The sequence below is a fragment of the Balaenoptera acutorostrata genome, chromosome 19 (genome assembly GCF_949987535.1).
Source record: "Balaenoptera acutorostrata chromosome 19, mBalAcu1.1, whole genome shotgun sequence".
In the NCBI taxonomy this organism is placed as follows: domain Eukaryota; kingdom Metazoa; phylum Chordata; class Mammalia; order Artiodactyla; family Balaenopteridae; genus Balaenoptera; species Balaenoptera acutorostrata.
The window spans coordinates 56,940,561-56,967,886 of record NC_080082.1 but is presented as its reverse complement, the minus strand read 5'-3'; the positions used below and the strand labels follow the sequence as shown (position 1 = coordinate 56,967,886).

The 27,326-nt window shown below is 52.8% G+C and overlaps 1 protein-coding gene and 1 long non-coding RNA gene across 5 annotated transcripts; one reads left to right on the top strand and one right to left on the bottom strand.

The window, feature by feature from the left end:
• Positions 1-435: 435 nt before the first annotated feature.
• On the bottom strand, positions 436-5,645 carry LOC130705714 (uncharacterized). The gene is made up of 3 exons (XR_009006088.1): positions 5,313-5,645; positions 4,658-4,785; positions 436-4,246 (listed from the first exon to the last, which is right to left on the bottom strand). It is a non-coding gene; the product is annotated as an uncharacterized LOC130705714 (long non-coding RNA).
• Positions 1,956-26,379, top strand: EML2 (EMAP like 2). Of its 4 annotated transcripts, XM_007168152.3 has the most exons (22): positions 1,956-2,127; positions 4,715-4,933; positions 5,026-5,149; positions 5,334-5,438; positions 7,347-7,375; positions 7,583-7,712; positions 11,710-11,859; positions 12,553-12,622; positions 12,723-12,833; positions 13,876-13,971; positions 14,864-14,998; positions 15,856-15,955; positions 18,193-18,347; positions 18,505-18,630; positions 20,356-20,487; positions 22,550-22,617; positions 22,890-22,978; positions 23,216-23,313; positions 23,811-23,898; positions 24,476-24,571; positions 25,642-25,772; positions 26,098-26,379. In XM_007168152.3, exons 1-22 carry the CDS (start codon positions 1,956-1,958, stop codon positions 26,221-26,223), a joined length of 2,550 nt encoding a protein of 849 aa, XP_007168214.1. In that variant the 3' UTR covers positions 26,224-26,379. The 4 variants fall into 4 exon arrangements, 3 of the variants coding, with proteins under 3 accessions (XP_007168214.1, XP_007168216.1, XP_007168217.1); XR_009006087.1 differs by lacking the exons at positions 23,216-23,313; positions 26,098-26,379; XM_007168154.2 differs by lacking the exons at positions 1,956-2,127; positions 4,715-4,933; positions 5,026-5,149; positions 5,334-5,438 and adding an exon at positions 6,772-6,822 and having other exon boundaries at positions 26,098-26,372.
• The last annotated feature ends 947 nt before the right edge of the window (positions 26,380-27,326 follow it).

The window sequence follows — 27,326 nt, the reverse complement described above, 5'->3', positions numbered from 1 at the left end:
CCTTCTTGTCATTTACATCTCAGCTCAAATGTCACTTCCTCAGAAAGGCTTTCTCTGGCCCCACTCTCTCTAAATTAGCCTCACCCTTCCATCCCTGACCATATCACTCTGTCTTATCTCTGTAATGCCAGGAGCTGAAATTATCTTACGAGCTCTGTGTCTGGTTCTTTATCTGTAAAATGGTGATGGAAATAGGACTTGCGATGAAGATAACTGAGTGCTTGGCACACAGTAAGTGCTCAATAAATGTTAGCTATTACTATTTACTTGTTTTCTGTATTGTAGTTTACTTCCTCCACAAACTGCACAGTCCACGAGGGCAAACTCTGGGGCTGACTTGCTTATCACTGAAACTCCAGCACTTAGAACAGAGCTTGGCACATAATAGGCACTCAGTAAACATTTTTATTTATTTATTTATTTAGTTATATTTATTTTTGTCTGCGTTGGGTCTTCGTTGCTGCACGAGGGCTTTCTCTAGCTGCGGAGAGTGGGGGCTACTCTTTGTTGCGGTGCGAGGGCTTCTCGTGGCGGTGGCTTCTTTTGTTGCGAGGCTATAGGTGCGTGAGCTTCAGTAGTTGTGGCATGCAGGCTCAGTAGTTGTGGCTCGCAGCCTCTAGAGCACAGGCTCAGTAGTTGTGGCGCGCTGGCTTATTTGCTCCATGGCATGTGGGATCTTCCCGGACCAGGGATCGAACACGTGACCCTGCATTGGCAGGCGGATTCTCAAACACTGCGCCACCAGGGAAGTCCCAAAATTTTCAAATGAATGAAAGAAGTAGGCACGATATGACCCCCCACTTTCCAGATGTGGAAACTGAGGCTCAAGGTCACAATCAGAAACTGGTGGAGTCAGGATTCAAACCCAGACCAATTTGGTTCCAAAGCCCTGGGCTTCCAAGGCCTGCTTGTGTCCAGAGGCAAATCTCTTCTGCTTTGGGCTCACTTCCCACCGCTATAAAGCATGTTCTGGGTCATTTCTAGGTGCTGACCCTCAATGGAGGCTTGGAGAAGGTGGTCCAGTATTGTTTAAGTCCATTGTCAGCTTTTCTACCCTCCCCTCTCCCCCCAACTTCGGAGGCGGCTCCGACTGACACCGCCAGCCATCCAGGCATCACAGCTGGGCCTTTGTCAAAACCCGGACTGGATAATAAGGTTGTGGGAGATGAACGCTGTAGGGGAGGAGCTAAGGGCCTGGGGCGGCCAATAGGAAAGTGGAAGGAAAGGTTAGGGAGGGACTAACAGACTTGGGGGTAGGGGTATAAACTTAAGGGGCGGAGCCAATCCTATCAGGAGGCTGAGTCAAGGGCTCTGGGCCAAGAACCATCGCCCTGAGATGCTTAGGGGGCGGTGCCAAAAGCTCTGGGGGCGGGAATAGAACTTTAACTCCCCCCTCAGGATTCTGGGGGTGGAGCTAAGAGCCCTGGGGGCGGGCGTAGATAGAATAAACAAGAGTCCTAAGAAATGAGCTAGAATAAGAGTTCCAGGGCGGAGCTAGTGGATATCTGGGCGGATTTGAGACTCTGGGGTCAGGCTCTAGTCTTGCAAGGTGGCTTCTCGAAAATCCAGTAAAAGATTAGGGAGGTTTGCGGGGTGTGTGGTGTCTTCTTCCACCCTATCTTCCTCTAAGAGCCGGGGGCTATGCTTCGGGCTGAAAAGCAGAGAAGGCCCTGCCCCTTCCAAACCTTCTGCATCCCTATTGGCGGAGGGGGCCTGCGAGACAGGCTCTCATTGGTCCTGAACAGGCGAGGGTGTCTAGAGAGAATACGCGCCTGTTGTGGGCGGGACCAGACAGTACCGAGGGGGATCTCGGGTCAGCCAATCCCGGCCCGAAGATTGTGTTGCGGGGCCTGGCAGGGGGTGTCCCGACACCCCCCCTTTCTGGGCATCCTGGGGGATGACCCCGGTGCCAGGCCCGGCGTCGGCCGCCTGATGCCGGGCGGGCCGAGCCGGGGATGCTGGAACGAAGGGCGTTGCTATGGCAACGGGAGGCAGGGCCTGGGGGGGGAGCCGAGGCCCGAGCTGGGGCCGGGGGGGCTGGCGGTGGCTGTGGCGGGGCGATGGCGGAGCGCGGCCCGGCCTTCTGCGGCCTCTACGACACGTCCTCCCTGCTTCAATACTGCAACGGTGAGACCCCTCCTCAGTTCCGACCCTGGCCCCGCCCAGGGCTGGACCTATCTCCTCCTGCCCCAACCTCCTCCCTCCAAGTCCCCATCCTCGCCCCTTGCTGAAGATTCCCCTTTCTCCCCTAGCAGGACCCTGACCCCAGAGCAGGCTCCCTGATCCCCAAAGCCCTGATCCCAATCCCCCACCCTCCTCAACCCTCCCCTTTTTCAGAGGTGGCTGAACTGAGAGAAAGGAGCAGAACCTCAGGAGCTTGGGGCAGAAAGGGGGGAGGCCTGGAGGTCTGGAACTCTGCCTTCCCTATCCCCTCTCAATCCTCTGGGACCCTCCCCCTTCTCCCTAGCAGAGGGACAGATTAGGGGGAGAGTGGGATTTGGTGTTGGCTTGTGGGCTGGATGTGGGACTGAGTAGGATGACCAGAGGACTTTGCTTCGACTATACCCACCAAATCCTCAGGCCCCGCCCCTCCCACCCATTAGGACTCATCCCTTCTCCCTAGACAAATGGGTTCGATACAAGAAGGTGTGGGTGTGGGTGTCAGGCCCAGATGAGGGAAGCTGGAGGCAGAGGGGAGGAGGGAGGGATGGGAAAAGTGGGAAGTGGGGGCTGATTTCCGGGCAAAAGTGCTGAAGGTGGGGGAATGGTCAGGAGGGAGCAGAGGACTTGAGTCATGGAGGGTCGGGGGTGGGCAGGCCAAGGCCTCAGAATGCAGCTGGCTCTTTGGATGGGGGTTGAAGGGCCAAGGTGAAAGCTCCCCCATTTCACTCAGCGGCCCTGAGAAGGAACTATCTTCCATTTGGAGGCTCACTCCCCTGGGCACACACCCCAGTGTCAGGGACCACTGGAGTTGGCAGAGCTCCAGAATGCTTATTTTGTCTCCTCTGCCCTTCTAAGAGGCAGGCTGACAGGGTGCCTAAGCCAGGGGTCAAGTACCTGTTCTGCTGCTGAAAGGCTGTGTGTCCATGCACAAGCAACTTCATCTCTCTAGGTCTCAGTCCCCTTCCACCTTCTTGCCTCCTAAAATGGGTATAATACTACAGCTGCTAGAGTTGCTGGGAGCACTGGGTACCATAATAACAGTTAATTATATTCTGGATTTACTGAGCACATAACCAGAGCCAGGTGAGGTGCTAAGCGTTTTGCATGAAGAGTGCCTGCCACGTGTAAGCTCCCTATAGCAGATCTCATTTGGGGGGGGGGTAGTATTATTAATGGTAGGTAAGAGGGGTCTTGGCACAAGGAGGTGAGCAGGTCCTCCTGCACCTCACCTATTGGCTGTTTGACCTTTGGTGATCTCTGCACACTCCCCAACCTCCGTCCTTAGTTTCCTCTTTTGCAAAACGCTTTGCCAACGGGACCCTGAGATTCCTCCTCTTATGAGTTCCAAGTCCTGACAGCTCTCTCCCTCAGACCTCGGGAGGCCCCCACCTTCCAATGCAGGTCCAGGCACCCGAACAGAGAGGCGCTGGGTGGGGGGCAGGGCGGGCAAGGCCAGGCAGGCGATTGGGCTGCGGGGGTGGCGGGGGAGGGAGAGAAGGGATAGACGGCTGCACTGCGGAGCCCAGCGGACGGGCGGGGCGGCCTCCGACAGGGGATGGCAGGTGCTACTTCCACGCCCGGTTCCTGTTAATGATACCACCCTTACTTCTACCCGACTGGGAGCCAGGGCTTTCTTGGTTGTTGCCAGCAATGAGTCTGGGTATGAGTGGTCTGGGAGGGAGGTGGGAGGGTAGACCACCTTGGTCCTCTGCCCCTCCCACTTCGGGAAAAATGGGCGGGGTGGGGGGGCGGTGCCCGCGGGAGATGGAGGAGTTATTTGGTTGCACCCATGGCCTAGAGGGGAGAGGGAGAACCGAATCAGGGGCATGGGGTACATAAGCCAAATAAAGGAGGGGAATAGAGGGGAGAAGCTCGGGTCGGGGAAGAGAGCTTGGGTGTCAGATCCCCGCGGGTATCTCCCTTCCGTTGGTCTCGGGTCTCGGATGCGCTGCCTGCAACTCCCATATCTGCCGTCAGGGGCCGCAGAAACTCTGTCCTTGCAGCAGGCTCGGGTGTCGAACCCCTTGGTGAGGAGAGAATGCGAAGGCGAGGGACCAGGCACGACCTTTTTGGCTTGGAAAGTCTTAGAAACAGAGAGGGAATGTTAGTACACGCGATAAAATCTTGATATTCGTCAGAGAATATCGGGAATCAATTCTACAATGTTGGTGTCACTAAGGAAGTTGGTGTCATCCTTAAAATGTTGATATGACTCATATGTATTTACCATCTTAGTCATAGAATCTTAAAACCAGAGTCGAGAGGCTCTTGATTCATAGACTGTTAGAAGGTTAGAGAGGAAGGGACTTCCCTAAGGTCACGCCTCCAGGGCGCTGCAACAAAGAGGAGTGTGCGGACAAGGGCTGAGAGCTGTGGGGATTTCCTTCCCCTTTTCTTGGCCCACATCCAAGCGTCCCAGCCCCAGGTTACTGGGGAGGAAGGGGGCGTGGCTGGCCCCAGGCTTAGGCCAGGGAAGGCTGGAGGGACATCTCACCTCGGGCGTTGTAGCTCCTGGGTGGGCCCCCGCAGCCAGCGCTCCCTTGCCTTCCAGATGACAATTTGTCGGGCACGAGCGGGATGGAGGTGGACGACCGCGTGTCGGCGCTGGAGCAGCGGCTGCAGCTGCAGGAAGACGAGCTGGCGGTCCTAAAGGCCGCGCTGGCTGACGCGCTGCGTCGCCTGCGGGCATGCGAGGAGCAAGGCGCTGCTCTGCGAGCGCGGGGCACCCCCAAGGGCCGGGCGCCTCCGCGCCTAGGCACCACAGCCTCGGGTATCTTCGCTAAACTGGAGGGGTGAGATGGGAGGGACTGGGGCCAGGACCTCACACTCACTCCCTTCTGTCCTCTAACCCCATTCCTCTAGTGTGTCAGCTCTTGAAAGGCCTTCCCACCAGGACGCCCCTCAATGGCTCGGGACCCCCGCGGCGCGTGGGCGGCTATGCCACGTCCCCATCCTCCCCCAAAAAGGAGGCGACCTCCGGGCGCAGGTAAGGCACGGAAGCCAGGATCCCCAGTTTCCTCCGAGACCGCGGAGGCTGTTTATATGGAAACGGATGGACTCATGTGTCCGAACACCAGCAGTGGAAGGTCCGGGGGAGTTCTTGCCCGCCTCCGGCACTCGCCTGCTGGCCTCGCGAGCTCTGCCCCTACCTATGTGCTCTCTATTCGCAGTGCCCGCCGCTACTTGTCACCAGAGCGCCTCGCCTCAGTGCGCCGCGAGGACCCCCGCAGCCGCACCACATCCTCTAGCAGCAATTGTAGCGCCAAAAAGGAAGGGTAGGTGTCCGAAGCGGGGTTGTGCCACAACGGGTGGGGCCAGGACCCCAGTTAGGCTTGGAAAAGCATGGGGAATTTAGGGTGATGCCCCAGGCCACGAGGTGATAACCTAAAGCGCGGTCATCTAGTTCAGAATGCGGAAACAGTGCCGGAGGCTCGGAGAGACCAATCTTGTGATAGCGTGGTTGAACTGGAAGGCATGGAAACGCGGAGCCAACATGGAGGGGCGTGGTCAAAGCATTAAGGGGCTGGACTAGAACATAGGAGACGTGGATGATTAGAGTCTCTTGGATGAGCCGGAGTAGAAGTTAGGGAGGAGCCAGGTTTGTGGGCGTGGCTATTAAGGTAAATGGGAGAGTCCCCATTGAGTCTCAGAGATGCAGCCTGGGCAGGACCCTCAGAGGAGTTTCTGCAGGAAATGGGGTAATCAGAGGGAGGGAAGTGATTGGAATTTGAGGGTGTGGCCAGAGGGTTAGCCAGGGCAGAATCAGAACCTGGGGTGGGGGTAATGGACTAAGACCAGGTGCCATAGTGTCCGATGCAGGAAGCTGGGCGGAGGGGAGCCTGGGGCGCTGCCAGGTGGAAATGGGCGTGGTTTGAAGGTTGGGCGTGGTCATAGGTGGGCGTGGGCAGATATCAGTAGGCTTGAAGGGGCTGTAGGTGAAAGTGGTCATGGTCTGAAGTTTGACTGGACCTGAGGAGGGTAGGCGGTTCCATGGGGAGCTGTCAGTTCAGGGGCAGGATCGGAAGGAGAGGTGTGTATGATCAGAATGTTGGGCGTGGTCAAGTTCCCAGAGCCCGGGCCACACTGAAGGTCTGGGCAGTGTAAAAACCTCAGTGCGGAGTCCTGATGCAGTGGGCGTGGTCAAGGCTTGGCGGGGCCGGACTAAGGCAAGACCAGAGTCAAAATCCACACATTTCAACCTCACTGAAATAATGGCAAACACGTACATAAGCTATGTGACAGGCACCACGCAAGGCATGTTACATGAACTAACTAATTTAAGCTTCGCAATCACCCGGGAGGTATGTATTTTTATTATCCCCAATTTAAAAGTGAAGAAACCGAGGCAAGAGGTTTGGCAACTTGTCCACACTGCTAGGAACTGGCAGAGCTGGGGTTTGAACTCAGGCAGACACGTCCCCGAGTCCATGTTCTCAAAAAATACTCTCCCTCCCCCCAAAGAAGAGCCTGGTATCACGACCCCACAGCCAGGGACCTGAGACCCAGTGTGACCCTCCGGCTACGGGGTTGGCAGTGGAGGGCGGGGCAGGGCGCGGCGGCGTGGGCGCCTCCCAGGGCCGGAAGCGGCGGAGCCGGTCCCGGCTCCGCCCCCGGCCCTGAAGCTCCGCCAGCCGCCGCCATGAGTAGCTTTGGAGTTGGGTGAGACCCTCTCGCACACCCCCCTCCTCCTCGCGCTACCGGGATCTGGATCCCAGGTTTCCCCCTTCTCCGGGGACCCAGACCCACGGGCATCACCTCCTTCCGTCAGCAAAGGGAGTTGGAGACACGCCCCTTCCCTTAAACCCTCACCTCTTCCCTTTCTGCTTGAAGTTTGGGGCTCTGTGGGACTGGGGGTGGGGAGCGTTGGGAGAACCGTGCTGATTAGGTGGGAGGGGTACCGTGTGACGCTCCTCTTCCAGGATCGCGTCCCTGCCACTTCGTGCTGTTTGATCTTTGGCGATCACTGCCTCTCTGGGCCTGTGTCTTAGGCTCTGCAAGGTCAACCGAGCAAAGCACACGGCCTGCAGAGAGGCAGCGCTCCGCTCCTTACTCGGCCCCCATTTTTCATCAAAGACCTCCGGGGAGCGCTGGGGTGGGGAAGTGGTTTCTCCCAATTTCTGACTTGCCTGCTAATTAGGGCTTTCTTTCTTTTCTTTTTTTTTTTTTTTTTCCTTTCCTGACAGCAAAACCAAAGAAGTTATCTTCAGCATGGGTAAGTAGGGAGAATGGGAGGGGCTTCCTGGGGTGAGAAGCCAGAGCTGGAGGTCAGGAAGCCTGGCTACTGGCTGGGCCTTTGCCTCTTTGACCTCATTTTCCCCACCTCTTTTAATTAAAAAAGTAAAAAAGTGAAGTTGGAAGGGGAAAGGAAATAGGGTTGGGGGCTGGTGTCAGCACCTGACCTCTGGGGGTGTTCTGGCAGAGGAGGGCTCCGTGAAAATGTTCCTGAGGGGCCGCCCCGTGCCCATGCTGATCCCTGACGAGCTGGCACCCAGCTACAGCCTGGATACACGCTCCGAGCTGCCTTCCCGCCGTCTCAAGCTGGACTGGGTGTATCCTTTTGCTTTAATCTCTTCCTCCCACTCCTCCCAACCCACCCGCCTCCCCCCACCCCCGCCCCCAGCCTGGAAGGGACCAGAGCCTTTCTGGTGTGGGACTTCAGCTGGAGGGAGGGTCTTTGTACTGAAGGTGGGACTTTCCAGGCCTCTGTGGCTTTAGGGGTCAGGAAGAACCTGGAGTCTGGAGGGAGCAGAGGAAGGCAGGTTAGCTGACATGACCTTTTATGATTCATTCAAGGAGCAAATGTTTGCTGAGTGCCCTCCATCTGTCAGATCCTCTTCTACATGTGGGCTGTGTTCCCTGAGCTCACCTTCTAAAGTGGGGGAGACCGAAGACAGTGATTCAATAAATAAGATAATTTCAGTTAAGTAATAAATGCTGGGAATACAGTAAACTAAGCTCAAGTGAGAGGAGTAACTGGGTTTCTCTGAGGAGAGGGCATTTGAGCTGAGAATCGAACATTCAGGGGCCAGCCTAGGAAGAACAGAGGGCACGGCAGGTCTAAGGGCTCTGCGGCCAGAGTGAGCTGGGTGTATTTGAGAAATGGAAGAAGTTGATAATGGTTAAGAACCCTGTCTTTGGAGCCTGGCAGAAATGGGTTGAAACCCCAGCCCAGCCTCTGGCTGGCTACGTGACCCTGGACAAGTCATCTTGCCATTCTGTGCCTCAGTTGCCTCCTCTGAAAAATGGGTGTCATGATCTCAGATTCATAAGGCTTTGAAACAATGTGCTCATCATATGGGCCCCATAAACAGAGATTGATTAAAATAATAACTAATCATTATTGAGCACTTATTATATGCCAGGCACTGTTCAAAGCTCTTTCAAGTATAAATACGTTGAATAATATGATCCTTCTCTTTTGTAGGATTGAGAATATATTTTTACAACAAGTGGCCTCCGAGAGCTCTCTGAGGCCTGCAGGTTGGGACCTATTACCCTTTCTTTACAGATGAGGAAACTGAGGTCAAGAGAGGGGACCAAGCAGAAAGAGAAAAACAAATATATTAACGTATATATGTGGAACCTAGAAAAATGATACAGATGAACTGGTTTGCAGGGCAGAAATAGAGACACAGACATAGAGAACAAACATACGGACACCAAGGGGGGAAAGGGGGGAGGATGAATTGGGAGATTGGGATTGACATATATAGACTAATATGTATAAAATAGATAACTAATAAGAACTTGCTGTATAAAAAAATAAAATAAAATTCAAAAAAAAAAGAGAGGGGATATCAAGCCCTGTTCTAGGGAGTCAGAGTGGATCTGAGGCAAGAACTCTGATTCTGAGCCCCAGGCTTTTTCCAAAATGCAGACTGGGGCTTGGGATCAGCATCCTAGGGACGCAGTCCCTGACCTCCTCTCTTGGCCTTGGTTTCTGCTCTGGAGGAGGGAGGAATGTGGGAGCCCAGAGCCTCTTTAAGGCAGCTGGAAATATTCGCAGGAATCAAAGAATACCATGCTGTCATGTCAAGCTGGGCTTGATAAGTGAGCATCAAAAGAAAAGCAGTTGAGGGCTTCCCTGGTGGCGCAGTGGTTGAGAATCTGCCTGCCAATGCAGGGGACACGGGTTCGAGCCCTGGTCTGGGAAGATCCCACATGCCGCGGAGCAACTAGGCCCGTGAGCCACAATTTACTGAGCCTGCGCGTCTGGAGCCTGTGCTCCACAACAAGAGAGGCCACGACAGTGAGAGGCCCGCGCACCGCGATGAAGAGTGGCCCCCACTTGCCGCAACTAGAGAAAGCCCTCGCACAGAAACGAAGACCCAGCACAGCCATAAATAAATAAATAAATAAACCCAAATAAAGTCATAGTTTAAAAAAAAAAAAAGAAAAGCAGTTGAGACAGCGACAGTCAGTATGGGCCTCATTCCCCAGCCCAAAATGGCTGCAGGGTGAAGCAGTTTCTGTGGGGTCGGGATACACATATCGACATTCATTCAAATGTTTCCTGAACATTCTGGGGCTAAGGGCTGGGTTCCAACAGTCCCCAAATCACAGTCCAGTGTGGGGACAGAATCCGTGACAATGACAACTCAGGCTGGGATGGGAGAACCAAGAGAGGGCAGCTGACCCAGCCTGGGCATCAGGGAAGGCTTCTCAGAGGAGGAGTTGTAGAAGAGAACAAAACGGCCCAGTCTTGACCACTGTAGTCTCATTAAGGAATAGGTGACGTTAACAAATTGATCAGATAAGTGGGATGAGTCTAGCGGAGGAAGTGAGCCTGAGGCTTGATCTGAGGACAGGGCAGCTGAGAAGGGTGGCAGGTAGCGTGTACTAGGCAAAGGGAAAGGTTAGTGCCAAGACCTGGGTGACAGTAGTGATCTTGGCGTTTTGAGAAATTCCAAGGTCGGAGAACAAAGGAGGGCAGAAGCCCTGCGAAGGCCAGGGAGGGGCAAACCAGGCCAGTGGAGGAGCTTGGGCTTTCTCTTAGGGGACCTGGGGAGCCACAGAAAGTTCTGAACAGAGGAGGGTCACATTCCTTCAACAAATGTTGAACTCATATGTCTGCTGTGTACCAGGCCCTGATCTGGGCACAAGGGGTACATCAGTAAACAAAATGGACAGAGGTCCCCGCCCTCCTGGAGCAGACACTGTAGTTCGGGAGACACAAAATAAATTAAACAGATAACGTGTGGGATGCCATGAATGTACTGCAGTAATATGAAGAGGGAAGGGGGATGGGGGCAGTTGAGGGTGTGTGAGTTTGCAGTTTTTTTGTGTTTGGCCGTGGCACGACTTGTGGGATCTTAGTTCCCCAACCAAGTATTGAGCCCAGGCCCCGGAAGTGAAAGTGCTGAGTCCTAACCACTGGACTGCCAGGGAATTCCAGTTTGCAGTTTTAAATAACTGGGAACTATTTGGGAGAGGCTTGGGAAGGCCTTTCCAAGGACCTGACAGTTGAGTAGAGACCTGAAGGAGGTGCGGGAGCCATGGAGAGATGAGGAGGAGGAGTATTCAGGTGGCGGGAAAAGCAAAGGCCCTGAGGTGACTGGAGCTGAACAGGTGTGAGGGGAGTGAGGAATCAGGGTCCAGATCAGGCCAAGCCTCTTGCCTGGGCTTTCATAAGGATTTTTTAAAAAATATTTATTTATTTATTTGGGTGCGACGGGCCTTTGTTGCAACATGCGGGCTTCTCTCTAGTTGTGGCGCGTGGGCTCAGTAGTTGCAATGTGGGGGCTTAGTTGCCCCGTGGCATGTGGGATCTTAGTTCCCCGACCAGGAATCGAACCCGCGTCCCCTGCATTAGATGGCGGATTCTTAACCACTGGACCATCAGGGAAGCCCCCAAGGTTTTGACTTTTGCTCTGAGATGGGAAGGTTCTGAGCAGAGGATGGATGTGAATTGACTTAGTGTTAACAGATTTTAACAGGATCCCTCTGTGGGGAGGAGGGTAGACAGAAGGTTATATTAGTTTCCTGTGCTGTTAAAACAAATTACCACAAACTTGGTGGCTTGAAACAACAGAAAATCTCACAGTTTCTGGAGGCCAGAAATCCCCAGTCAAGGTGTCAGCAGGACCGTGGTCCCTCCAGAGGCTCTGGGGGGAGAATTTGTCCCCTGTCTGTCTCCTAGCTTTTGGTGGCTACTGACAACCCTTGGGGTTCTTTGGCTTATAGTTGCTTTACTCCTATCTCTGTCTTCACACCGCCTTCTCCCACCCTGTGTCTGTGTCTTTTCTTCTCTGTCCTTTATAAGGACACTTGTCGCTGGAGTTAGGGCCCATCCAGATAATCCAGGATGATCTCGTCTTGAGATCCTTAATTACATCTGCAAAGACTCCTTTTCCAAGGAAGGTCACATTCACACTTCCCAGGGGTTAATATTTTGGTGGCCATATTTTTGGGGGAATACCATCATTCAACCTCCCACAGGGGTAAGAGTGGAAACAGGAAAACCTAGCTCTGATGACCTTCATCTGGGAGTCAGTCAGCAGATGCAATGCAAAACAGGCTCTTTAACCGGCCCCTGGGCACCTCCAGCTATGGCTACCGCGGCCGAGACTGCCGGGCCAACCTTTACCTGCTGCCCACAGGGGAGATAGTGTACTTCGTGGCCTCTGTGGCCGTGCTATACAACGTGGAGGAGCAGAGGCAGCGGCACTACCTGGGACACAATGATGACATCAAGTGGTGAGGCCTGGGAGGAGGACGCCAGATATTTCCTGCTCGGGACACTCTTAGGGGAGGTGGGCGGGGCCAGGCCTTCCTTGGCCTGCAGGCTGAATTCAGGGGGAAAAAAATGTGGATTGATTATCAATACTCCAAATGTCGGTGAATTCACTCAGATGCCTGAATTTTTCACTTCCTTTGAAAACTTCAAGTGGGCACCCCAGACAATCCCACAGTGTGTTGGAGCCCCGTGGTGACAGCCCCTTTATTTTTTATTTTTTTATATTTGGCCTCACCGCCCAGCATGTGGGATCTTAGTTCCCCGACCAGGGATCGAACCCGTGCCCCCTGCAGTGGAAGCCTGGAGTCTTAACCACTGGACCGCCAAGGAAGTCCCTTTTATTTTATTTTATTTATTTTTGACAGCCCTTTTAAATGGGTGTGTTCTCCTGGCCATGTGTGGTACAGGCTTGAGCCCTCGGGCACTTGAGTTAGAGACCGCAGGCCTGAGTCTTGCTTCTGAGCCAGGGTACCCAGAGAGTATCCCCTTATTGCTACTGAAGAGCTGAATCAGTGTTTATTGACTAACTCATTCAACGAAACTGTGGAATGAATAATCAGGCATCGCGACTGTGGCCTGCTGTGGGAGGGGTCCCGGCCTGTTGCGAGCCCCCCCCCTACTGAGCTCTGTCCATCTGCCCTCTCTCTCCTCAGCCTGGCTGTCCACCCTGATATGGTCACCGTCGCCACTGGACAGGTGGCAGGCACCACTAAGGAGGGGAAGGTAACAGAGTGGAGGGGGCAGGACCTGGAGACTGGGATGGAGCCGTGGGTGGGTCAGGAAGCTGGGCCCCCCAGGTAACCGGCCTCTCTCTTTCCTGCAGCCACTGCCGCCCCACGTGCGCGTCTGGGACTCTGTTTCCCTCTCCACCTTACACGTGCTGGGCCTGGGGGTGTTTGACAGAGCTGTGTGCTGTGTGGGCTTTTCCAAATCTGTAAGTCCTGTGCTATCCCTCGCCTGCCCCCGGTGCCCCTTGGGGCTGGAGGCCACGCCTTCATCATGGCGTCACAGGTGCTGGCCACGCCCCCTGGCCCTCCAGGCTGTGTGCCCACATTTGTGGCCTCACAGGCCTGCTCTGTTAGCCCTTAAGAGGGGACCATATGTCTTGATTGCTCCGCAGAGAAACTCCTCAGTGATCCTTTGTAGATCAGTTAACACTTTCTGCATTATTTTTTCACATCACCTTTCATTCTGGAAGGGTCCTTATCCCTCAGGCATTTTAAGCCCTGTGTCTAGGGCAGCCCTGCTCCTAGTACCATCCTAAATGGGTGTTGGCAGGTATGGAGGAGATAAGCACAGAAATCGAGAGTTAGCCTTTAGGAATTTGTACAGCAATTTGACATTCACACAACATCCAAGTGTGTGATTGGTGGGCTTTTTTTTTTTTTAAATCATATTTTACATTTTTACTGTATTTTACCAGAGTATTGGCTGCAATGGATCGGGGAATAAAAAACAACCTGTCATCCCATAGACAGTTTAAGAACCTCACAGGTTTTCTGAGACCTGAGGAGGCACTTAAGAACTTTGGGGAAATAAAGCTATTTTGTTGACAGAGTGTGGGGGAAAGGAAAACTTTGCAAAATCAAAACTAACCTGCGCTTAACTACAGGTATAAAAAAAGCAACATCGTCCCGACTTTATTAACTGTTCAACTTCACAGCCCTAAAAGTCATTCCATAGGAAAATGCAGATTAGAGGCTCTCAGTAAGAATTCCTGACCTCGGGCTACTTGCAGAGAAATTGTAGCTGAGGGGAAATTAGAGGAAGTTCTTAGGGACGAGTCATTTCAAAAGGAAAATTATAAACAGCCTTTAAAATGTGTGTGGCCCTGGATGGGGAGTATATTTTCATGTGTTTCACATGACTTGGGTCAGGGCCTTTGAAACAGGCCTGAGTAGCTAATGCCCCAGTGGGCAAGGTGTTGGAGGGAGGGGTGGATCCTGCCCCCCCCCCATCCTCTCTCCTCTTCCTAGAATGGGGGCAACCTCCTCTGTGCGGTAGATGAGTCCAACGATCACATGCTTTCTGTGTGGGACTGGGCCAAGGAGACCAAGGTGGTAGATATCAAGGTGAGGTAACCCTTCTTATCCCCTCTCCTTGGGGTCTCCCTGTGGGATTGGCCAGATCTCAGTGTTCACAAGTCTGGAATCAGACTCATGTTGAAGTCCTGGCTTTGCCATTTGCTGGCTGTGTGACTTCGGGCAAGTGGCTTGCCCTCTTGGAGCTTCAGTTGCCTCATCTATAAGATGGGGATAATGGTAGCATCTTCCTTGTAGGGAAAATTTGGCTTTGATGTTGGCATATGGGGTGGGCAAACCAGGCCCAACAGGAGGATCGGTACAAGGTGGCTGCTGTTTCTGCTGTCCTGCGATGTCCAAGACAGACCTTGACTTACATCTCCGGGCGATAACCTGCTTTACAGATGAGGAACCTGAGGCATGGTAGAGGGGAGAGCTACTTGCCCAAGGTCACGTGCTCATTCTGGGCTGGGGGCAAGAGACCTAGGATTGGGGCCCATGGTTTGGGGAAAGAGAAGTAGTTGAGAGGCTGGGCTCTCAGTGAGTTGATTCTGGACACAACCTGGCTGTGGTGTCCTTAGGCAAGTGAATTCCCCTCTCTGAGCCTCACTTCATCATCTGTAATGGGAGGTGCTAATGAGCCTTACCTTACAGGGTGCTGTGGGGTTAAATGAGTTGATGGATGTTAAGTGCTTGGCACAGAGGTTGGTGCAAAGTAAGGGCTCTCCTCGTGCCTGCCATTATGTTGATGAAGAAAACAATAATGCTTCACTGGCTGGCCCTGCTTCCTGTACTTTAGTTTGCCCGTAAAGGAGAGGTACAGGCAAGTTGGGTGTGCAAGTGCACAACCCACACAGCTGTAGAGGGCAGTCCTTCCTGGGTTGGGTATGGTGGTCCTGATGGCTTTGAGGTCCTCATTCAGAATCTCCCCCACCCCCTAAAGTGCTCCAATGAGGCCGTGCTGGTGGCCACCTTCCACCCCACAGACCCCACCGTGCTCATCACCTGCGGGAAATCCCACATCTACTTCTGGAACCTAGAAGGGGGCGGCCTGAGCAAGCGGCAGGGCCTCTTTGAGGTGAGTGCCAGGGGTACTGGGGCAGGCTGGCCCTGAAGGAGGCTGGCAGGGACACCCAGGCAGACAAGAAGATACCCCAGGGGCTGGAGGTTGTAGGGATGCTGAGATATTGCCTGCTGGGGCCTCCGTTCCCTTATCCATACCAGTGGGGTGGTCCTCCTTAACTCTTTGAAGTTGTGAGGATTCAGTGGGATGAAGAGTATAGCGACTCCTAGCAGATAGTGGGTGCTCAATAAATGGGTTGCTGCGGTTGTCAATATTCTGGACGAACAGAGGTCAGAGGCTGACTGGCCAAGAGAGACAGAGGGAGAAACAGCAGGAAGCACAGGGCCTGGGAGACAAGACACAGGCACACCTCTGACAGGGCTCCTTTGCCTTTGATGAGAGTTGGGGCTTCTACCCCAAAAGGGGAGGCCCTGAGAACACCAGGCTCAGACGGAGATGAAGACGGAGATATTGAGATGAGAAGAGGGTGGGCGGGGCAGGGTGAGGGACCTAGAGACAGACAGAAGAGGGGGCGGGAGGGAAGGAGAGGAGAGGGGTAGGGGCAGAGAGAGAAGAATCCAAGCGGAAGACAGCAGGGGAACCAAGGACAGAGACTGGGACAGAAGTCAGGGAGGAGAGAGAGGAGGGAGGAAGGGGTCCGGGGTGGGAAAGGGAGACAGTGTGGTCAGAAAGTGGTCTGTAGGCGATGTGACACTCCATGGAGGTGGATTGGAGATGAGGATGGTCCACACAGGGCCACTCCCCAGAGCATGGAGGGCATCCTGGACCACTGTCCTGGGTGACGGGTGAGCTCTGGGAGGCCTCCCGGCTTCAGCGACCCTCTGACACCTTCCCCTTCTCCCCCACCTTAGAAACACGAGAAACCGAAGTACGTGCTGTGTGTGACCTTTTTGGAGGGTGGCGATGTGGTCACCGGGGACTCTGGGGGGAACCTCTATGTCTGGGGCAAAGGTCAGTGTCAGCCCCACCTGTTTGGTTCCCCAACCGAGTCCTCCCTGACTCCCTTTGGCTGTGCGTCCCTTTCTCGGAGCCTGCTGATGTGGAATGTACGATACAACAATACAAATCATTACTTGTCCAATTCTAACACCTCCATCAAGGCTCAGCTCCAGTATCCCCACCTGCATGAAATCTTCACTTATTCCCTTCCCTTGTCCTCTGCAAATCCCACGGCAGCGATCAAGTTTGAACTATAAATGAATGGGTTAACCCGGTGTGGATGGAGGGATGGATGGAGAGGTGGTTTGTTCCAGAGCAATGAATGAATGAATGTATAAGTCAATGAATGAATGAAGCGTTTGTCCTACCCAGTGAATAGAAGAATGAGTAGATGAATATGCTGTCCTTCTTAATGGGTGGGTGATTAGGTGAGTGAACAATTAAATATATGAATGGTTGTCCCCAGAACGGATGACTGTGTTAATAAATGACTAGGTCTTTTCCCAGGCAGTGGATTACTGTAAAGTTACGAATGAATGAATGAATGAGTTTATTCAGTCATCAAACCACTTCCTGGAACAATCAATTCTTCATAACATGTTAATCCATTGGCTGAGGTAACCATTCATCTTGGGGTAGTGGGAGAGGAGTGGGTTTGGGAGTTGGGCAGGCTTTGGGTTCAGGTCTCAGCAGTGCTGTGTGCTCTCTATGTGGCCTTGGGAGAGTCATCTCCCTTCTGAGACTCAGTTGCAACATCTGTAAAATGGGTATAATACTCTCTCCCTCATACGGTTGTTTTGAGCTTTTCTTGAGATTAGACAGCTGAGAATAAGCTCTGAATAATTGGCAGTGTGTCTTTCCCAGCAGACTGTAAGCTCTCTGAGGGCAGAGACTTGGTCTGATTGGTTCCTATATCTCCCACCACTGGGTCCAGCCCTCAGGGCTACAGGATGTTGGGTGGGTGGGTGGTTAGAAAGATAGGTGGACAAAAGGACGTATGTACACGTGGCACCACTTCTGAGCCTCGAAAGATGGAATTGAAGAGAGTTGCTTTTTCTTTCTCTCCACTTAGTCCCTGCCCCAGCCTCTTCCCTGGTTCCCGGGCCTTCAGTCTTGTCCCCTCCAATTCAGTTCTTAGAACCAAATGTAAATCTGACCCTATCCTTCCCCTGCTGAACCCTTCCATTACTACCCAGTTCAGATCCCTCAGAACAAGGTCCGGATTCCTCACTGAGGTCTGCAAGGTCCGATTCCTCAATGAGGCCATGCATGGTCTGGCCCTGCTTTCTCTTGTCCCTTGCATGTTATACTTGGTCACACCAGATTTCTTTAGTTTCCTAAATAGTCCATGTTCTCTCTGCCTTTTGCACATGTTGTTCCTTCTGCCTGGAACACTTTTCTACCCTCTGTTGTCCTAGCCAACTCCTACTCAACCTTCAGATCCTTGCTCAGCTGTCCCCTCCTCCAGGAAGCCCTCCCTGGCCCACCAGGCTAGGTGCCCACTCTGGGATCCCACAGTCTCCTGGGTTTCCCCATCCCAGCCCCAACCATGTTGGGTTATCACTGACTGGTAGTAGGTCTGTCTCTGAAACTCGACTGTGATCCCTGTGAGGGTAAGATCTGAGCTTGCCTTCATCAATACCCAGCATCACCCAGCATGAGGCTGGGCCCAGAGTAAATGCTAGTTTAATAATTGTTGACTGAATGGATGAATGAACAGATGGTTAGGTTGACAGATGAGTGGATAGATGGGTGAATGGGTAGATGGATAGGAAAAATAGATGGAAAATGGGTGGATGTTTGGATAGAAGGATGCATTGACTGGTGAGTGGGTAGTCAGATGAAAGAGAGGGTGAATGAATGGATGAGAGGCGGATTGATGGATGGATAGTAGGAAGGAAGTGTTGATGGCTGGATGGATCGGTAGATGGGTGATTGGATGGGTGAGTAGATAGATGGATGGACAGACCAGTAGATAGGTGAGTGGATGAATGGGTGGGTAAGTGGGTTAGGGTTAGGGTTAGGGTTAGGATCAAAGGGTGGATGGGTAGATGTTACTTCAGATGGTTTATTAGATGGATGATAGGGTATTTGAATAGATGGGTGGTTGAGTAGATGGGTGGGTGGAAGGCTGGGTAGAAGAAAAGGTGAGTGAATGGCTGGATGTAGGATTGAGAGTTTGAGGTGTTTTCTGGGGTCAGTATGGGGGAGCTTCCCCATGCTGACCTCTGCCCCTGGCCACCCTGCAGGTGGGAACCGTATCACACAGGCCGTGCTGGGTGCCCACGATGGCGGCGTGTTTGGGCTCTGCGCCCTGCGGGACGGGACGCTGGTGTCAGGAGGGGGCCGCGATCGGCGGGTGATCCTCTGGGGTCCGGACTACAGCAAGTTGCAGGAGGCGGAGGTGAGGGGGAGAGGCTCATATGAAGGTGAGGAGACCTCCTCCCGCCCCACTAATACTAGACCCTGCTCTCCCAGCCTGTCTCCCCCACCCCCCAACCCCACCTCTGCGTGTATCCTACACTCATCTGCCTGCCCCCCACCCCCCTTTGCCTACCCAGGTCCCCGAGGACTTCGGCCCCGTGCGCACCGTGGCGGAGGGCCGGGGTGACACGCTGTACGTGGGGACCACCCGCAACTCCATCCTGCAGGGCTCTGTCCACACTGGCTTCTCGCTGCTCATCCAGGTGAGCTTCTCTTCTGCACCTGCCCTGCTCCCTCCCCACCCGCCTCTCTTCTCTCCTCTGCACCATTCATTCCTCCTCTCTTCCCACTCCCATTTCACCTCACCTCCCTGCCCCATCCCTTATCCTCTGGCCTGGTAAACACCACTTACCTTCCCTTTAACTGCTCCTGACACATAACCCCACCCCAGAACACCCTACGGTCCAGCAATGGGTTAACTGGTAGCACAGCAGAGGGGTTCCAGGACCCTGCTCCAGCTGTGCTGCCCCCTGCTGGTCAGGGTGGTGTCCATTTCTGTAAGTGCCCTGGCAGGTTGTCACACAGGCCTTGAGCCACACACCTCCCAGGTCTCTGGCTACAAGGATCTAGGAAGACCCTCTGGAGTCTTCTCAGATGCCCATTCCTTCATCCTCATGGGCCAGAACCCTACCACACATCCAAGTAAAAAACCCAGCCTATGGGGGAATTCCCTGGCCATCCAGTGGTTAGGACTTTGCACTTCCACTGCCGGGGGCCTGGGTTCGATCCCTGGTAGTCAGGGAAGATCCTGCAAGCCACATGGTGCGGCCAAAACAAAAACACAAAAACCTGGGATCGAAGCACAGCCCTGTCACTCACTCGCTGTGTGATATGAGACAAGTGAATAACCTCTCTGTGCCTCTATGAACCAGGAGAATAATAGAACTGACTCATGGGGTTTTGTAAGGATTCAATGAGTCAGTTCATGCACAGCATTTAGAATGGTGCCTGGCACAGAGTAAGTGCTCAAAGAGTCTTGGCCAAAATTACTCCTTGTTCAGTGCCCCCCCGCCCCTTCCTTCCTTCCTGACATGCATTTTACCTCTTACATGGTAGCTGAGATCTGTACAGCAGCTGCATTTAGATTCCCCCCTCTGGCTCTTGTTTCCATGGAAGAAGATGAGGAAAAACAAGGGCTAGAGGGATTTCCTAGGGGTCCCAAGACCAGAATGGACCTTAAAGACCTGTAATAATAGTATCAATATTATTTAGTATTAATTATATTATTAATATATTACTAGATTTATATTATTTATTAACATTAATCATTATACTAATATCAATAATTATAATTCTGTTGATTATCATTGTTAATTACTTTAATTATATATTAATAGTGTATATTATTACTACTGATAATAGTCAGCCACTTCCATTTGGTGAGCACTTTGTACCAGCCTCATACACCTTCCATCTATTCACACTTTCCATCCATAATTTGAGTGAGCAGAACAATGCCATGAGACACATACAGTGATTGGCCCCATTTTACAGAAGATGAAACTGAGGCTCCAAGGAGAAGTCATCTGCCCAGGTGACTGCCACAGTCAATAAGAGAGAGCTGCAGTCAGACTCACCAGGCTGAGTACCCTCCATGGGTTCCTACAGCCTGCTGGGCACCATCTGACTCCCAGGGTCAAGCTCCTACTCATCATGTCTCTTGCCTCCCATTGTGCACACTGGAAAGCAGAGACCTGGAGGGAGGGGCAACATTTGCCTCGAGCCCCACACTGGGGCAGGGGTCTGCCCAATCACAGCCTCCTTCAGATACACTGGGGAAAGGGTCTTCCCTGGGTCACCTGTGGGGAGAGTGTGTTGCTGGGGCTAGTCCAGCACTTCTTTCTGGCATCAGACTTTGGGGAGGTGCGGGATGCAGAGGAAAGGCCTGGATTGGCAGTCTCCATGCTGTCATCTCTCCTTTCCGCCAGGGCCACGTGGAAGAGCTGTGGGGCCTGGCCACACACCCCAGCCGGGAACAATTTGTGACATGTGGTCAGGATAAGTTGGTGCATCTGTGGAGCGTGGAGTCCCACCAGCCCCTGTGGAGCAGGATCATCGAGGTAAGGGGATGGGGGACTTGACACACCATTCTAACAGAACGACTTGTCTCAATGTGTCAGGGTTCAGTGCATCAAATGGAAGCCACACTTGGTGTCTTTAAGCAGAAGGGGATTTAATGCAGGGAACTGGGTGCTTACAAACTCACTTGGAAGGGCTAGAGGAGTGGGTTCTCGACTGGAAGGAAGCCCAGAACAATACCACAGAACTGACCTGCCAGAGGAGCTGCTGCCTCTGCCACAGTCAGGAAGGTGGGGAGTCAGGAACCACTGAGTTCAAGAAAATGCTGTCATCGTAACTGCAATCCAGGAACCAGGATGCTGTGGTCGCTCAAATGTTGGCTCTAGAGCTACGCTGTCCAATACATGTGGCTATTCAAACTTAAATTAACTTTACATGTAAGTAGAATTAAAAATTCAGTTTCTCCTTTGCACTAGCTACATTCCAAACATGTGGCTAGTGGCTACCGTATTGGAAAGTGCAGATAGAGAACATCTCCATTATCGCAGAAGGTTCAGTTGGACTCTCTTGCTCTAGAGTGACCCAATGCTGGCTACATTTACAGTGGCCAAAAACAGATACTCTGTGCCCTTGCCTTTCAAGGCTAGTGACTGCTCACCAGCATAGCAAATGCCATTGCTTTCACAACCCAACTGATCAGTGGAAGTGGCAGAGCGGGGCCTCCACCTTGTACCTTCCAGAGCCCACAATAGTGCAACTGATTGTCAGGCCCAAATCACAGCTGACCCTAGCTACAAGGGATTCTGGGCAATGTAGTTTTTAAGCTCTCCTGCCTGTGTGGTATGGGACAGTAGAAGGTCAGTCATCATATTCCCCACACCACCCTTTGAGGTTTTGCTCCAGGAATCCAGGGTTACCTATGATCCTGGAACACTTGATGGCCTTTGAACTTCTAGGAGTCAGGGATGGTGTGCCCTGGAAATTATTAGGGCCATGTATAATAATCCTCACTCTGGCTGCCTAATTGAGCACCTACTATATGCTAGGCCCTGTGCTCAGCACAGCAGTTCTCTAGCCAGGGCATAAGAACCACCTGAGTTGTTAGAAACACAGAATCCTGAGCCCCAACCATGGGAAGTCTGATTCAGGAGTTCTGAGTTTAGTCCCAGAAATCTGCAATTTATAACAAGAACAAGCTCCCTCGGGTTATTCTGATTCGGGCAGTCTGCCCACCATGCCTGACATTGGCTTAGCACTTTACCCACATTGTCTTTTTAACTCGCCCCCCACCCCAACCTCCACAAGGCAGTAGAGATGATGGATCGCCCAGAAACAGGAAGGTAAAATCAGGAAACAGGCCCAGAAAGGTAAAATCACTTGCCCTTCGTAATTACAATCATAGATGACCTTTATTCAGTGCTTCCTGTAGGCCATCTTACTCACCAGCTTACCATTCTAAGGACTTTACACCTTGCTTATAACAGTCCTGGGGAGTGTGTATTGATGTTCTCCGTTTGGGGCAACCAAGGCCACGATGGGGAAAGTTATTTGATGTCACATAACGAGGAAGTGTCAGGGCCACAGTTTCAAACCACGTCTGATTCCATGGTGCTCTGCTGCCTGCAAATCAACCAAATGCCCCCGAAATTTAAAAAGTTTGTGCTAGGAGTTAGATAAAGATATGGGGAAACAGGCACTCAGACAAGCCTAGTGATAAGTCAATATAATTTTATAATGGAAAGCAAATTGGCATGGTATATCAAAAGTCTTGAAGATATGGATAGCCTTTATCCCAACAATCTCACTAGTAGAAAAGTCCCTAAGGAAATCATCTTGGGTTTATAAAGCTGTGGGAGGTTAAAACAGGACTGAAAAAGGATCCAGAGTCAACAGTGAAAGGAGGAATATTTTCTGTTCGAGCTGACATGTTAAAGGAAAGGAGAGTGGTTTCCAGAGCATCTGCAGCAGCAGGTTACTGGAGGGCAGCAGAGGGAGGTGAGAGCCCTCATGCCAGGCTGAGAGTTGGCTCTGAGGCTGGGGAAGTGTGGGCCAGATGGAAGGGAGACCCCAGCTCCCAGCCCTTCCTCTTCTCTCCCTCCTTAGGACCCTGCCCACTCTGCTGGCTTCCACCCCAGTGGCTCTGTCCTGGCCATTGGCACGGTGACTGGCAGGTAAAGCTGATGGGCATTTGGGGAGGGCTTCTCTGCTTCCCCCAGGAACTATCCCTTGATCACCTCCCCCCGCCTTCCCTACTGCCCCAAAGCTTACAGAGAATGATAATTAGGTACCAACTGTTTACCAGGCCTTGATCTCCCAACATTCCTCTGGAGTCAGCCTCTCTCCCTAATCTTTTCTGGGGTCCTTCCCTCAGGCCCCACAGATTGCCACCCTTCTCTACCAGATCAGCTCACCCCTCCTCTCCCACCATGCCTTCTCCTTAAAGATGGCTGCTGCTGGACACAGAGACCCATGACCTGGTGGCCATCCATACAGATGGGAATGAACAGATCTCAGTGGTCAGCTTCTCTCCAGGTAAGGGGATGGGGCCGGGGAGGGGACCTTGGAGAGGCCAGGCCTGGGAACTGAAGCTCAGAGTTACTGACAGGGGGAAGGGGTGGAGTCTGTGTGGCACGGCCTAAGGGCGGGGCCAGGCCTGTGGCAGGGATGGAACCTGGGACTACTGAGGAGTCTGGGATAGTGGGGGGCTGAATCTGAGAGAGGAGGGGTAGAGCCTGGGTGCCTCCTCATAGCCCCCTCCCCCTCCCCCAGACGGGGCGTACCTGGCCGTGGGCTCCCACGACAACTTGGTGTACCTGTACACGGTGGACCAGGGCGGCCGCAAGGTCAGCCGCCTGGGCAAGTGCTCGGTGAGTGGGCAGTGGCCCCCAGCCCGCGCCGCCACCCCATCCAGGGGGTGCAGAATTAACCAGTTTTCTACCTCAAGGGAGCACAGCTTCAACACTCAACTGACTGCCCTGATCACATCAAGGAGTTTTAGCCCCGCCCACACATTTACCCTCTCCTGTGTTTCAAGCCCGTCCCTTTGTGTAGCTCCGCCCCTCACGTTCTAAGCACACCCTCTGTGTAGCCCAGCCCCTTGCATTCGAAGCCCGCCCCTCTGTGTCTAGCTCTGCCCACTTGTTCTAAACTCCCCCTTGTGTTCTAAGCCCTATTTGTCTAGCCCCGCTCATCACAGTCTGGCCCCTCCCATGATACTGTGGCCCCGCCCCCACACCCCAAAGGCTTGTGTATCTTTCCTCGAGACCCCCTGTGTTTTCACCCTACCTTTGTAGTTTGCCTTCCACCCATCCTGGTCTGATCCTACCCGCTCCAGCTCTAACTCCACCCCTTCCCTCCCCTGCAGGGCCATTCCAGTTTTATCACCCACCTGGATTGGGCCCAGGACAGCAGCTGCTTCGTCACCAACTCTGGGGACTACGAGATTCTGTACTGTGAGTTCTCTGAAACCCAAAGGCATTCCTCCTTCAGCCTGTTTATTGCGTGCGCGATTTGCATAGCCTTCCCTGGGTTCTGGAAGGGGAAGCAGGGGCTTCAAGTCCCTTCTCCTCTGGCTGTTTTATTCAGGGGTTGATCTGACTGGCTGGTCTCCTGGCTTCTGGTTTCCTCCCTGGTGGACCCAGCTTTTAACCAGTTCCTCCCCCTCCGGGTTGGATGGCTGGGGTACAGGTTTCTAAGCAGATACCCCTGCTCTCGTCTTGAGATGTCACCACCCAGGATCTAGCGCCAGTCTGGAGAGGTAGAATAAGCCCTGGGACCTTAGCCTCCTGTGTCGGACCTCAGTGCCCATTGTCTGTGAAATGGATGAATTAAGTCAGTAGTTCTTTCTGTTTGGTTTTTGGTTTCTGGTTTTCTTGGCCGCGCCGCGCAGCTTGCCGGATCTTAGTTCCCCGACCAGGGATCGAACCCGTGCCCCCTGCAATGGAACCGCGGAGTCCTAACCACTGGACCACCAGGGAATTCCCAGTAGTTCTTTCTGCTCTGAACACCTCCTCCCATTTTCTGCCCCAGGGGACCCAGCTACCTGTAAGCAGATCACTACTGCAGATGCTGTGAGGAACGTGGAATGGGCCACGGCTACTTGTGTCCTGGGTTTTGGCGTGTTTGGTAAGTTCTGGAATGGGGAAAGTCTTGCTGAGGACAGGAGTTCCAAGAAACATCCCTGACTGGTGGTTTTCACAGTCTCTTATTACCTCTAAGGTAGGAAACTCATTCCTTTAGACATGTGAGCAGCAGTATTTTTATAAGAGGAAAGGTTAGGGTGAGGTGACTACTCAGGTCCCTTGGAACTGTAATGAAATGAGACCAATTGGGGGTGTCACCTGGCCCAGGGAGATTCACACAGCCTGTGTCCCAGTCACCCATTCATTTAGGCATTAATGCACTCAACACATACCCCCTGAGCACCTGTGTGCCCAGCTGGGCAGTGCTGAGACCCAGTGGTGACCACGACAGCCCTGACCCTGCCATCATGGGTCTCACAGTCCAGTGGAAGAGAGAGACCTGTCCCCAGACCACCCAGAGTAGACTGGGCTGGGACAAGGAAGTCCAGAGAGGACATGTGGCCCCAGCCTAGGAGGGAGTCAGGGAGGGCTTCCTGGAGGAAGGGACATCCAAACTGGATCTGCAGGATAAGGAGTTAGGTTCTAGGGTGGTGAAGAGGGAAAGCAGTGGCTAGTCGAAGGGAATAATAGCCATGTATAAAAGCCTGGAGGTGACAGAGCTTGGTATTTGGAGAAATGCAGAAGGCAAGATGGCTAAATCATTGCAGAGTTCAAGGGAAGCACTGGTAAGGACAAGGCTGGAACAGTGTGGGGGACAAGGCAGAGCTTGGGGGTCATGGTGAGAAGCCTGGGCCATGGGAGCTTTTTTTTTTTTTTTTTTTTTTTCCTGTGGGATCTTAGTTCCCTGACCAGGGATTGAGCCCAGGCCCTCGGCAGTGAGAGCGTGGAGTCCTAACCATTGAACCGCCAGGGAATTCCCCATGGGAGGGCTTTGAGCTATAGAGGGATAGGGTCAGATAAGCATTTCCAAAAGATTATTCCAATTCTCATCCCCGGCTAGAGACAGGTTAGGTGAGAGAAAGGCCGGGAGGCTGGGGCTGGGGCCTACTCGCCTTGGGGGTCCCTGGCCCCAGCTGCCATCTTACCACCAGCCACCCCCAATCTTGCCCGCAGGGATCTGGTCTGAGGGAGCAGATGGTACTGACATCAATGCCGTGGCCCGTTCCCATGATGGGAAGTTGCTGGCTTCAGCTGATGACTTTGGCAAAGTCCACCTGTTTAGCTACCCCTGCTGTCAGCCTCGAGTGAGTCCCTGTGGGGGGCTGGCAGGGTGGAGGTACCAAGCAGCACTGCAGGCAGGATTAAGGCAGCCCTTTCCGGATCCCAGTTTCACCATCTGTACAAGGAGGGCAGTGGCTTGATCCCAGGGGCCTTTCTTAACTTGAAAGTCGATAAATTACCAAGTCTGTAGTGCTAAAGCTCTGAGCATCTGCATTGTGAGATCTTTGGTTCTTTTTCCTATTAACTCAAGAAATATTTATTGAGCACTTACCAAATGCCTGGGCCCAGGGAATACAGCAGTGAACAAGACAGATGACCTCCTTTCACTTCCTTCTTTCCGTATCACAGGCTCTCAGCCACAAATACGGCGGACACAGCAGCCATGTGACAAATGTGGCCTTCTTGTGGGATGACAGTGTGGCCCTGACCACAGGGGGCAAGGACACCAGCGTGCTGCAGTGGCGGGTGGTCTGACCTGGCGGGTGGGGGGGTTCCCAGGAACATGGGGCTCAGGTAGAGTCAGGTGGCAGGGTTGGAATTCTATTTTCGGGAGATGTCTATTGCCGAGTAGAGTAATATATACCCAGAGTATGTCTATAGCAAAGGGGGTTACGGGGGTGGGAGGGTGGACTGACAGACAGAAGTCTCTATTTATTGGGGTGGGAAAAGGGGTCACATTGCTTTGGGGGAGGCATTAGGGTGTTTGGTTTGGGGTGTTTTTTAAGTTTATTATTTTATATCATCCGGAAATAAAAACACGTGCACTGAGGTGGAGTGTCAGGGTCTGTGTATATGGTGTGTCCATAGATTGAGTGTGTCTATAAGTGTATGTGTATGAGGTGTGTGTGTGTGCATATTTTACAGCGTTTGTGATGAGACACCATTATCAGGTCTTTATTCATCTTTAAGCTTGACAGAAACCAAGCTTGCTCTAACTTAGGCCAGAGGAGGACTCAATTGATCGACATTGCCAAACAAGGAAGGGCAGTTGTCCCCTCTGGCCTTCAGGGCCATCAAACCAAGGATTTGAGGGCAACCAAGGTACTCCATACCTTCTCTCACCTTCTGCAAGTCAGCATGTTTCTCTGGGACCAGCATTTCTCTGGGACCAGCATTCTCCACACCACGGAAGGATGGCACCCAGCAGCTTGAGCCCCAAGTCCAAAAATCCCAGGGAAGGGCTATGATTGGCCCATCTGCAGATCTATCAACGTGGCCTGTTGTTTGGCCTGCTGTGATTGGTTCCACTTGGGTGAAGGCCAACCCTGGACCAATGATTGTGGCCAGGAAGATGGAATCATGTAAAAACACGGAAACCTCCACTTGAACCACGGGGTTGAAACAGGGCAAGGAAAGTTTTCAGAGAAGTGGGCTGATGACACTATAGATGTCTAGTGGGGTATGAGGATTCTGGGTAGCAAGAGACAGAAACCTAACTTCATCCAGCAGAAACAATAAGAAGCAATTGCCAGGTTATGGAACTGGGTCGTCCAGGAGGGACTCAGCTAGATTCAGGGGGCTCAGATGTGATTGGGGTTTTCCTTTTGGGGATTTCTCAGTGTAGTATCTGTAACTTT